Consider the following 12,327-nt stretch of genomic DNA (forward strand, 5'->3'; position numbering starts at 1 on the left):
GGTGCAATCTCAGCTCACTGCAACCTCTGCCTCCTGGATTCAAGCGATTCTCCTGCCTCAGCCTCCTGAATAGCTAGGACTACAAGCGCACGCCACCATGCCCAGCTAATTTTTTTTTTGTATTTTTAGCAGCGACGGAGTTTCATCATGTTGGCCAGGGTGGTCTTGATCCCTTGACCTCATGATCCACCCACCTCAGCCTCCCAAAGTGTTGGGATTACAGGCATGAGCCACTGCGCGCAGCCTGTTTTATACATTTTTCATTTTAAATTTATATAGGTACCTAGTGGGTATATATACTTGTGGGGTACACGAGATATTTAGATACAGACATACAATGTGTAGTAATCACATCAGGGTGAGTGGGGCTCCATCACCTCAAGCATTTCTCATTCCTTGTGTTATGAACGTTCCAATTATACTCTTTCAGTTGTTTTCAGATGTAACAGAAATATAAACGTACTATAAAACTGCTGCTGATGGCAGTCGCCCTGTTGTGCTATCCAATATGAGATCTAGCCATGGAACTATGTTCTGGTACCCATTAGCCATCCTCACTTCCTCCCCACTCCCCTCTCCCCTTCACAGGCTCTGCTAACCATCATTCTATTCTCTTTTTATATTTTTTATTTTTTTTTTTATAGACAGGGTTTCATCATGTTGGTCAAGCTGGTCTTGAACTCCCGACCTCAGGTAATCTGCCCGTCTTGGCCTCCAAAGTGCTTGGATTACAGGTGTGAGCCACCACGCCTGGCCCATCCTTCTGTTCTCTATCTCCGTGAATTTTTAAAGTTTTAGCTCCCACAAATGAGTGAGAACATGTGAAGTCTGTCCTTCTGTGCCTGGCTTAGTTCACTTGACATAATGTCCTCCAGTTCCACCCGTGTGGTTTCAAACGTCAGGATCTCATTCTTTTTCATGGCTGAATAGTACTCCATTGTATATACGTGCCACATTTTCCTTCTCCATTTGACTGCTGATGGACACCTGGGTTGCTTCCAAATCTTGCCTGTTGCGAATAGTGCAGCAAAGAACATGGGACTGCCCGTATCCCATTTTTAGATACTCACATTCTTCCTTTGTAAGTCCTCCTCTGGTGTTTAAATGCACAAACCACTCCTCCTTTAAAGCTGGATCAACCTCTGATGCCACATCAACTTTCTTGCCCACCATCCCCTCATTAAGGACAAGGAGGCCATTTGAAGTCCACGGAGGTTCCGCAAATTTCTCAGGTCAGAAGCAGCCACGGAAGAATTTAGATCTGGGTGTTTCTGTAGCTGCAGGTTATGTATGTGAGAACAAAGTTGTCCTGGCTGTCCTCAAGGCAACATCCTCATAAACCGATAAAAACAAGACTTCTTTTGCTGAACATGGAAATTCTCTCCTGCCAGCAAGGAGACACTGTGAACGTGCCTCAGCCCAGGCTGGAGCTGGGGGAGGAGGTGGGACAGGCTTTCCAGTACTGTTTCTGAAGGAGTCCCTGTCACCCTTTGCACAAGTCTTTGAATCAATTCACGCCACCCTTTAATTTTAAGGAATTCCACATAAACTCCTTTGCAGATTATTTTTTAATTAAAAAAATTAGTTTTAATGGAGATGGGGTCTTGCTATGTTGCCCAGCCCAGGTCTCAAATTCCTTGGATCAAGTGGTCCTCTGGCCTCAGCCTCTGGAGTAGACTTAGCACCTGTAGGCTTGATGATCATTTTTTATTCATAGCTTTTCATTGGATAAGTCTTAGAAGATTTGCCTCCTTTCAAAAAGGAGTGGGAACAGCTTAGAATTAGAAAACACACACTCACAATAATAAAATAGGAAAATGTAAAGAATAACGTTAGAAGAAGGGGAGGGTGTCGACACTGACAATTACAAGAGTTATCATTACATTTAGCTTGGAGTTTCCTGGAGGCCGAGGCAAAAAGGGAAGCATGATGGGTTACGTAACTCTCCTTATCTAACAAAGAAAACGTACCAGTTTTTCAAGGAAGAGAACTTTGTTTTCTGTACTAATCCATAAAAGAAACTAAGCAAATGAATCAAAGGACATTAAACAATAACGCAGTATCTGCAACATACATAGAAATGCTTTTTTCCATGTGGCTTTTTCTTGTTCTAACCCCACAAAAAAGGCAACGAGCCTTTGTGACATTTTGCAATAGACACAAGGGTATTTACAAAGCAGACCGAAACTACCGTCAATTGTCACATTAAGTCAACACCCTTTATAGAATCTTAGATTTACAGAAGGGAGAGAAAAGGGGACTGGTGGTCATTATGAAATTAGAATCCTGAAATTTAATTTCTCAGAGTAACATACATATTACACTTCAGCTCTGGATAGACACTGACAAAATCCATCAAGGGACAGAACAATGTGTTGCAAGCTCCCAGTTGGGATCCAGGGACCTCCTAGTCAGGGGAGAAATGTCTGTGGTCAGAGTTTGACCCTGAAGGAGAGGCTGTGGTGAGGTGGGGCTAGGGAGCGGGGTGTGTCCACTTGGTTTAATCAATTTCCTGGAGCACCCAAAGCAGCCCCAAACTCTCATTAGACCTTGATCTGGTTTTGTTTGGTTTCAGGTCTCTCAAGGCTGCTCCAAAGAGCCCAGCCCTCCCTCCCTGGCCCCAAGCCTGCAGCCACCCAGCCCCATGCCTCACAGTTGGCTCCCAGGCTGGCCCAGGCTTGGCCTGCCTCCAGCGCTGCCTGGTGCTTGCTGGGCTGGGCTTTGCCTCACCAGGCTCTGCAGGCCCAGTGCAATGCTCTGCTGGGAATTTAACCCGGGGTGGGCACTGGATGCCCACACAGCCCTTCTCAAGTCAAGGTGATCAGCTTGGGAACCAACACAGGAAAACCTTTCTATGTCCTGTCAAGTCAACCAGCCAAGGACGAGATCAAATCACAGGGTGGAGTCACCTTCAGAATTATTTACACTGTCCTTTAAACAGTGATGAATCCAAGCTCCTTTAAAATGATTTGATTTATGGGCAGGGCGCGGTGGCTCACGCCTATAATCCCAGCACTTTGGGAGGCAGAGGCAGGTGGATCACGAGGTCAAGAGATGGAGACCATCTTGCTCAACATAGCGAAACCCCGTCTCTATTAAAAATACAAAAATTAGCTAGGCATGGTGGTGCATGCCTGTAGTCCCAGCTACTCGGGAGGCTGAGGCAGGAGAATTGCTTGAATCCAGGAGGTGGAGGTTGCGGTGAGCCGAGATCGCGCCATTGCACTCCAGCCTGGGTAACAAGAGCGAAACTCTGTCTCCAAAAAAAAAAAAAAAAGATTTGATTTACACAAGGTTTTTCAGAAGCACAGATGTATAGGGAGAGGTGCCTGGAGGGTCTCAGAGTTACAGAGCTGTCCTAGAGGATGGTCCCAGCCTGGCTTTGCCCCCCACTCACTGTGGGGCCTGACATCTCAGCCCAAGCTCACCTGAGTCCCTGGCCCTGATCGAGAAGGAGAGGCAAACTATCCCACGTACAAACTCACTGTATCATTCCACATAAATGTTCTACATAGATGCTTTTTAAAGTGACGACTGGGGCTTTGTTATTAAATATAATGTATTTTTAAGGACAGGTGTGGTGGCTCATGCCTGTAATCCCAGCACTTTGAGAGACCAAGGCAGGCGGATCAGGAGTTCGAGACAAACCTAGCCAACATGGTGAAACCCCATCTCTGATAAAAATACAAAAATTGGCTGGGCATGGTAGCGCATGCCTGTACTCCCAGATATTGGGAGGCTCAGGCAGGAGAATTGCTTGAACTTGGGAGTTAAATGTTGCAGTGAGCTGAGATCGCACGCACCATTGCACTCCAGCCTGGACGACAGAGCCAGACTCTGTCTCAAAATAAATAAATAAATAAAATGTATTTTTAGACTACTCAGTTCTCTATAGTGGTCAGTGGTGTATGAGGAGGGAGGAAAGAGGGGTGAAAGGAGAGAGAAATATATCAGAGAGATGGGCAGAGGTGACCGGGTAGGGACAGAGCAAGGCTAAGGTAAGGGAGGAAGTTGAAGATGAGAGCAGACACTCACATACACCCTTAAAAAGAGAAGGCCCAGGCCAGTGTTGTGGCTCACGCCTGTAATCCCAGCACTTTGGAAGGTCGAGGTAGGCAGATCATGAGGTCAGGAGATGGAGACCATCCTGGCTAACACAGTGAAACCCCGTCTCTACTAAAAATACAAAAATTATCCTGGCGTGGTGGCGTGCTCCTGTAGTCCCAGCTACTCGGGAGGCTGAGGCAGGAGAATCACTTGAACCTGGGAGGTGGGGGTTGCAGTGAGCTGAGATCTCGCCACTGCACTCCAGCCTTGACGACACAGCAAGACTCTGTCTCCCCCCAACCCCTCAAAAAAAGGCCAGGCATGGTGGCTCACACCTGTAATCCCGGCAGTTTGGGAGGCTGAGGCAGGAGGATCCCTTGAGCCCAGGAGTTCAAGACCAGCCTGAGCAACACAGTGAAACCCTATCTCTACAAAAAACAAACAATTAGTCGGGCACTATCATGCAAGCCTGTGGTCCCAACTATTCAGGAGGCTGAGGTTGAAGGATGGCTTGAGCTTGGGACTTCAAAGTTGCAGTGAGCTATGATCGCACCACTGCACTCCAGCCTGGGCAACCCAGCAAGACCTTGTCTCAAAAAAGACACAAATCAATACACAAGAAAGCAGCCACCCAGGCTGTTGCCCAGAACCAGAAAACATTTACAGCGTTCTATTGCCATCTGGTGGCTATCTTGAATATTGCACCCCAAGGCTTTCAAAGCCCCACTGCTCGGGTAGGTTTCTGTCCATCCTGGGCTTCCAGGCTCTGTGCTTTTCAGGTCTTCACATTCCAACTAGTGGCCTGGACATCCTCCAAGAATGTGCCTTTAGCTCCATCTTCTCGAAGCCAACCAGGCTCCCCCCCTGCACAGGCCCCTGGGCCCTTCTCTGGCCATGATCCTTGCACACCCCCTTCTCCCTGCTGGGAGCCCCAGTTCTCCGGATCCTGCAGCCTGGGCCCCACAGGAGCAACTTCTCTCTCACCCTGCATGGCCCCTGTGACTCCCTGCTTCTTCAGATCTCCTCTGTGCTTCCCAGGGACCCCCCAAGAAGGGCTGCTGGGCCCTCACCCCACTTAACCCTCCCCAGCAGATGCCCACAGCCTGCCCGCTTCAACACTCCCACAGCCACTGCCAGCTGAACGGAGCCTCTCTTTGGGGCCACTCTCCACTGCCCTCTGTCTTGCTGGGCAATGCCCAGAGGCCTGCAGCAGCCCCAACCTCTCTTCTGCCAGTGTGAACTCTCCCAGCGTTCAAGCTTCACACCTCTTAGTGCTGAACACATGGCCTTGGCCGCCCCAGCCGCCTCCAGCTCTAGCTTTATTTTGCTTTTGCTCTAAAGATCTCCACGTTGCAGCGGTCCACTATCCTCCTTCGGCTCCTGCACCCAGCACTCTGGGTGGCGGCCGTCCTTTCCAAGGCCACTGACCAGGTCCCAGACAAGGGTCTGCCTGTCCTTTCTGGCTTGCTGACACTTGACATTGGGGGGGAGGTGGACCTAGCAGTGCAGGCTGCTTCCTTGCATGTCCTTCCCTGGCCAAGATCTCCATCCGATGTTCCTCCTGCTGCTGCCACTGGCTCTGTGTATCTGCTCACCTGTCCCTGTCCCCTGGCCTGGGCCCTGGGGGCAAAAGCTCTTAGCACAGAGCCTGATGCTCAAAGGAGCCCCATAAGTGCTCGCTGAATGAATAGAAAAGAATAAAAAAAGGAAGGAACTGGCTTTTTTTTTTCTTTTTTAAATAGAGTCAGGGTCTCACTGAGTTGCGCAGGCTGCAGTGCAGTGGTGTGATCATAGCTCACGGCAGCCTCAAACTCCTGGTCTCAAGCGATCTTTCCACATCAGCCTCCCAAAGTGCTGGGATTACAGGTATGCATCACCGCGCCTGGCCAGGAACCAGCTTTTGATGCTGTTCTGTGTTCTGTTTTACTGGTTGTGTTTTCTTCATCTTTTTTTTTTTTTAAGAGTTAGGACTGCAAGGTTGTGTTTTCTGATTTATTTCTGCTCTTATCTTTGTTTTCAGATTCTTATTTTCTTGTATTCTTTTTCCCCATTAAGAACCCAATTTATATGCTGCAGTCATGTAATTTTTTAAATAACAAAAGTATTTAAAACTATGAAATCCTTCTAAGTACGATTTGGGGCACCTTAATATAATGTACAGGATTCGTTTTACATTTTTTGATACAGGGGCTTGCCCAGGCTAGTGCAGTGGTGTGAACATGGCTTACTGCAACCTTGACCTCCTGGGCTCAAGTGGTCCTCCCACCTCAGCCTCTGGATTGGTTGGAACTACAGGTGAGTGCCACCATGCCCAGTTAATTAAAACAAATTGTAGAGATGGGGTGTCCTATGTTGTCCAGGCTGATCCCGAACTCCTGGACTCAAGCGTTCTGCCTTGGCCTCCCAAGTGTTGGGATTAGGTGTGAGCCACCATCCTTGGCCCCAACGAAATGTTTTAAAAGCTGATCCTTTGTATCTTTGTCTGGACACACCCCCCATTCCCACAGGCCAAATGAGGCGAGGATGAGCTTGGCAAGGGGCTTGTGGGCCCCAGGGTCTGGCCTGGCTGGGTCTGAGCTGAATGAGGAGCCAGGCACTTGGAATCTGCAAGTAGGGACAGAGTCAGGACCGAAAGTGGAAAATGAGTCACTGGATCAGGGTGCACAGGAGGCCGCAGTGGTTGAGGCTGAGGGTAGGGTCAGCAGCAAGAACCCAGGCCACCGTGTCCCGGCCAGGCTGCACACTGGAGTCACCGGTGGGGGGAGGGGCCCACCCCGAGACAATGACAGGCCCGGGGGAGGCTTGGGCACTGGGACGATGTTTAAAAGAATCCACCCACCCCCCAGGTGACCCCCTTTTGCAGTCAGGATGGAAAACTGCCACCCACAACTCACCTCGGTGGCGGCGTCAGGGTTTACAGCTGTTCCTCCTGGCTCCCTGCCCAGCTCTCCCTCCTCCCCTGCAATCTCTCCCTGTACCCAGTGTGGCCGCCTAATTCTCTGCATTTTCCTTTGAAAATCATTCCATCTGGGGCTCCTAAAGCAATAGATGTTCACTGCAGCAAATCCAGAAAACGGAGAAAAGCACAAAGGAGAAAACAGACGTTTCACATTTTTTCCCAGTGATTTACACCCATCTGCCGAGGCTTCAGCCTCTGCAGGTTCCCGAACGATCCTGAATGAGATGTGGCTCCTGTTCTCTTCCATGTGGGCATCTGTTCTGGGAGAACTGAGTTGTTCACTCAGACGCCGCCAGCTTTGTCTCTTTTGTAGCCAAACTTTATTGAGCACTTACTGTATGCTGGGCACTGCATGAGGCCACAGAGACCCAGAGGTCTTGGCAAAACCTCGTGGAGGCTTCCGGCCCGTCCAGGAGGCAGCGGCGTGAGACCCTTCAATGGGTCATGTTAAAGGCCTGGTGCGTGGACCCCATCTGCCTTTTTCCTTGTCTTTTCTCCTGGAGATTCGAGTGTTGGTCTGTGTTATGGCTGAGGTTTGTTTCAGACAATTTTTCTAGGCTTTAATGGCTTTTAAGGGAGGCTGGGACTGTGTCCTTTGCCACTTTTCCACACTTTGTACCCCAAAATATCTCAGAAGAAGTCAAGTCACCTCTTCTCCTTTAAACCTTTAGTAGATCTAGACGTGCCATCTCTGCCCTGCATGGTGACGTCATAGCCTGGACCTCGTCTGCCCCTTTCTACACTTGGCACGAGGTCGCCTGACTCTCACCCCCTCATGGGCGGGGCATGGGCAGAGCAGCACAGGGTGTGAGGGGCAGGTCTGGCCCTGAAAGGGACCTTTGATGCAAAGTTGTCTCCGTTCAGCCCATTCCTGCTGCTCTCTTCAGAGATTTAAGAACTGGGCTAAATGGTGCCCACACCTTCCAAGCCAACCTCAGATGAACTCAGGGCCGACAGGGGAGCCACCTCCCATGCCAAGCTAAGGGTTCTGTCTCTGGCAACCTGAATCATCCACTCACACAGAGGCTGAGTTAAACTAACCCCGCATTCAATGAGGGCCGGCTACCTGCCCACCTTTGTGGGGGCTGCAAAAGTGCGTTTTGCAGGTAGCCGGTCTCTAACCCGGCCATGGTGGTGGGTGAGGGTCCAGAGAGCCTCTTTCACTGCAAGCTCCACACATGCCCGAGCAGGGACAGGCAGGACCTTTCATTTAACCCAGATGGTTTGCCATCAGGAGGGAGGTCCTGAGTGCTCTCTTCCTTCCCTCCTTCCTGTGTGCCAGGGGCCTCTGCCCTTGTCCCCACGGCCCTGCGGGAGCCACCGTCTGTCCTTTCCTCGATGGGAGGCGGTGCTCTGGGCCACAGCGGAGTGTTCCCCACCTCTGTGCACTGCCTGGCATGCAGGGGCACTCAGAGGAGGCTGGATGCACAGAGGCAGGGTCTACACGTGTGTCCCTTTAACCCGACCGTCCATTTCCATCAGGGTAGGATGGGGCACCGCACCCACAAGCTTGTCGGGAGGAGGAGGGAGGAGGCTCCTGCATTGAAGCCTGGGCCAGGGAAGGTGGTGGGAGTGTCTGCCTGTGTGTGGGGCAGCTCTGCAGGCTGGGAGGAGCTAGGGGTCGCCACTGTCCTTTGGCTGTAACGAGTCACTGCACCCGCTGGTCACAGCCACACAGTCTCCTTAGTGGTGAACTGGCTGTGTAGAGTTTGTGTTTCCTTTTTCAGAATGAGGGAAAATGGTCCCGATGTGCCATGAAAACAGGGCACATGGGGATAGCCCTGGTGCTGAGGGAGAGTGGGCAGGTGAGGAAGCACCCCCTCCACGGAAGCCCTCTCCCCGGGGGGCCCTTTGCTGCAGAAGCTTTGAAGCTTCACAGAGGGGTCAACTTCAAGTCAATGCCCTGAGTAGTGGGCCCGGAGTCTCTTCTGGAAGGAGGTGGCGTCTCTGCAGAGGGGAGCGCAGGCACATGCCACAAGGGGAGTTCCCATGGGCCCAGGGCCAACCTGGGTGGTCCCAGGTCCTGTGTCCTGTCAGTGAGAACTGGTGGTGCTCTACCAAAAACCAGCCCCCAGCCTGGGGCAAAAAGACAAAGGATTTGCTGGGTTCTGGTCCCCAAGAGGCCTGGACCTCCCACTGGGCCCTGAGGATTGGGAAGACCAGTGAGGTAGGGTGCAGCTTTGAGCAAGGTGCCTGGTGCACTGAGGGCCACCCTCCCTCCACATGCCCCAGGCTCAGGCCCAAATGACCAGCAATTCCATGATGTGGAGTGCACCTGTGTGTCGGAGGCAGCTGTCCCACGGGCCCAGGGTTCTGGAAAGCCCCTTAGCTCCCTGAGGCCGGTGCACAGAAGGCCCAGCATCTGCGCTCTGAGTAAGCCAGTGTCCTCTGCACCCCCAGCCTCCTCTTTGCCCTTCCCCAGCACCCCCAGTACTGGGTGGCAAGAGTGGGTTCCTGGGCTGAACTGTGGTCTCCGAAAATTCATATGTTGAAGCCCTCGCCCCCCACATCTTAGAATGTGACTTTGTTTGGAGATAGGGCCTTTAGGGAGCTGATTAAGTTAAAAGTGAGGTAATCAGAGTGGGCCCTAATCCATGGTGTCCTTATATGATCAGCTCTCACAGGGCCACCAGGGGAGGGAAGACTTCGGCAGAGCAGGGGGGAGACGGCCACCCACGGCCACAGACAGGCCTTGGAAGAAACCCACCTGCCCACATCTGGCTGGTGAGGAGGCGCACTGATGTTCTTTCACTGTGGTGCTTTTCATGTCAAACCGAACACACTCAGACGAGGGGCACAGGGACAGGAGTGGGGAAAGGGGTCCAGGCCAGGCCCCCGGAAGCCCGTGCTTCTCCACCTTTTGGAAGCTGGAGACCTCGTGAGCACCTGCTTGCCCCAGAAGAATCAGCTGATCAAAACAGAACCCCCAATCTCTCCAGAATCCAGAGGAATCTAACCTAAGCAGATGCCCCACGAGTGGAGATGCCCACCTATGGGTGGCAGCGTGCTCTAACCAGGAGCCAGGAGGGGAATCGCTGTGGGCGCCCCGACTATGAGAGCCTCCAGCCATGGGGAGACAGCCCTGCCATCTCTGTCTGATTAATACACGGCGAAGATGCAAGAGAAGAGCCAGACGTTCTCTTGCCTGAGCAGGGCACTCGCAGTGTCGTAGAGAACCCAATAAAGAACTGATCTTCCTTGAAGAGGTCCGGACGGGACTGCGGTGTAATGTGGGAGTGAGAGCCGAGCACCCCGACCTCCAGGAGCAGGCCCCCACACCTCCATGCGCAGCCCCCTCACCTCCAGGCGCAGCCTCCGGCACCTCCACGCACAGCTTCCCGCACCTCCACGCGCACCACCACCCCCTGCACCTCCAGGCGCAGCCCCCCATCCCCCTAACAGCTTCCCGCACCTCCACGCGCACCACCGCCCCCTGCACCTCCAGGCGCAGCGCCACCCCCCCGCACCTCCAGGCGCAGCCCCCCCTCCGCACCTCCAGGCCCAGCCCCCCCCCCCCCCCCCGCCCCACCCACGCCCCCCCCCTCCCCCAGGCGCCCCCTGCCCCCCCAGGCGCAGACTTCCCGCGCCTCCACAGGCAGCCAGCCTCTCTTACCTTCCCGCCTCCTGGCTGGTGCTTCAGGTTCTCAGTGGAACCGATCTTGGACTTGACGTTCTTCAGGTCTGGCATGGGCACAGGGGCTGTCTGCAGGCGGCTCTTGGCGGAGGATGGCGACTTGGGTGGAGTACGGACCACCGCTACCTTCTTGGGCTCGCGGGTGGGTGGGGTTGGAAGGGACGGAGTGCGGGAGCGGCTGCCTGGAGTGCCTGGGGAACCGGGACTGCTGTAGCCGCTGCGATCCCCTGATTTCGGAGTTTCACCTGGGGAGGAAGGAAGGCAATGAAGCCAGGACTCGGGTCGGTGGTGGTCAGAAAAGGCCCTGGGGGCTGCCTGTCCTGCGGGTCCATTCCCAGGCTCACCGTTGGGTTAGGCAGGTGAGGGCCAGGTTGGAAGTGCAGGCGGCGGCTGCGAGCCCTCAAGCATCTCCTCCTCCCTGCCTTTTTGCTTAGGGACAGAGACGCCCCTTTCCCAGGAAAACAACGGAAAATCATCAACCCATCCAACACCCGCTCCCAGAGAGGCAGCCAACTTGGCCCCACGGTCTTTGGGTCAAGAGGTGGGCTCCAGCAAGCTGTGTGGTCTCAGGCAAGTCACTTCCACTCTCTGAGCTCAGAGGCCTCAATTTGAAAATGGAAATAATTATAATCCCTGGGGCAAGGGTGCCTCCAGGTGGTGGTAGATACGCTTTGCAAATCTCTAGTGCAATTCTTCAGAGCCTTTATCCTAAATAAGGGTGAAGCAGTGATCCTAAATAAGGGTGACACAGTGACGGGACCCAGCTGTGCCCTGAAACCTGGACGCTTCTGACCCTTCCCCCCAGGGTGAATGTTCACTGTTGGGCTAGTTCAGGGCTCCTGCCAGCTCCCTGGGTCCCGTGTGGGACCTGGGCTCCGGAGCAGGATGCCTGCTCCACACCTGCCTGTCCCTAGCTGTCCACACAAGCCATACTGCTTCACGCTGCGGTGCCCTGTGGTACGGTTCCCCTCCGCCATGCACGGCAGATGTCAGTGACCCTTTCCAACAACCCGGAAGGCTGCTGGGGAGTCTCCGCTCCACGCAGATGCGGTCCCTCCCTCCTCTGGGTGTCCTTTCCCAAGCTTGCTCTGTCACTGCACATCCCAGGCCCCGTTACACCTCAGCACTGCGCTACTCTGTCTCATGGCTCCGTGTTTTCCAAAGTGTGGCCCACGGGACTCTGTGTCAGATCTCCGGCGCTTTCAAGGAGGAAAGTGGGACTTGTAAAATGCAGATTTCTGTGCCCCATGGAGAATGGATAGAGCAGAATTTCTAGGGGTGGGGCCCGCAAAGCTCATTTTTTCCAAGCTTCCCAAAGACTGAAGTCTGTCTAAGAGCTGCAAGCTTCACGCTGTGCCGAGGTGTGCTTAGCTTCCCTGCAGTTTGAGGACTGACTTTCCTGCGGGTCTTTAAGCTTCCTGCAGCAATGCCCCTGCCCCGCTCCGGGCATCTGCTGTAACACACACCTGCTGGCCTGACCTGGAGAAGGGCAGCTCTTTGTTCAAAGCTCCTGTGTAGCCAATAGGCAGCTTGGCCAGTCACAAATAAGCACCAATTCTTTTTGTTTTTTTTGAGACGAAGTTTCGCTCTTGTAGCCCAGGCTGGAGGAGTGCAATGGTGTGATCTCGGCTCACTGCAACCTCCTCCTCCCTGGGGTTCAAGCGATACTCCTGCCTCAGCCTCTTGA

At 53.2% G+C, this 12,327-nt stretch overlaps 2 protein-coding genes across 12 annotated transcripts in view; both read right to left on the bottom strand.

Annotated features, from left to right (window-relative positions):
• The window catches only part of MAPT (microtubule associated protein tau), a 128,443-nt gene that overhangs the window by 20,481 nt on the left and 95,635 nt on the right, over positions 1 to 12,327 (bottom strand). For all 11 annotated transcript variants that reach the window (XM_032265996.1, XM_032265995.1, XM_032265989.1 and 8 more), the window contains one exon: positions 10,620 to 10,885. In XM_032265996.1, the coding sequence (XP_032121887.1) occupies positions 10,620 to 10,885 (266 nt within the window). The remainder of the gene's footprint in view (positions 1 to 10,619; positions 10,886 to 12,327) is intronic.
• On the bottom strand, positions 7,492 to 10,397 carry STH (saitohin). The gene is given in 5 exon segments (XM_032266069.1): positions 7,492 to 7,808; positions 7,811 to 7,870; positions 7,873 to 8,209; positions 9,714 to 9,892; positions 10,307 to 10,397. Coding segments are annotated over 5 exon segments (732 nt in total). The 3' UTR covers positions 7,492 to 7,743.

The sequence above is a fragment of the Sapajus apella genome, unplaced genomic scaffold (assembly GCF_009761245.1).
Source record: "Sapajus apella isolate SASKATOON/1434 unplaced genomic scaffold, GSC_monkey_1.0 scaffold153, whole genome shotgun sequence".
Taxonomy (NCBI): Eukaryota; Metazoa; Chordata; class Mammalia; order Primates; family Cebidae; genus Sapajus; species Sapajus apella.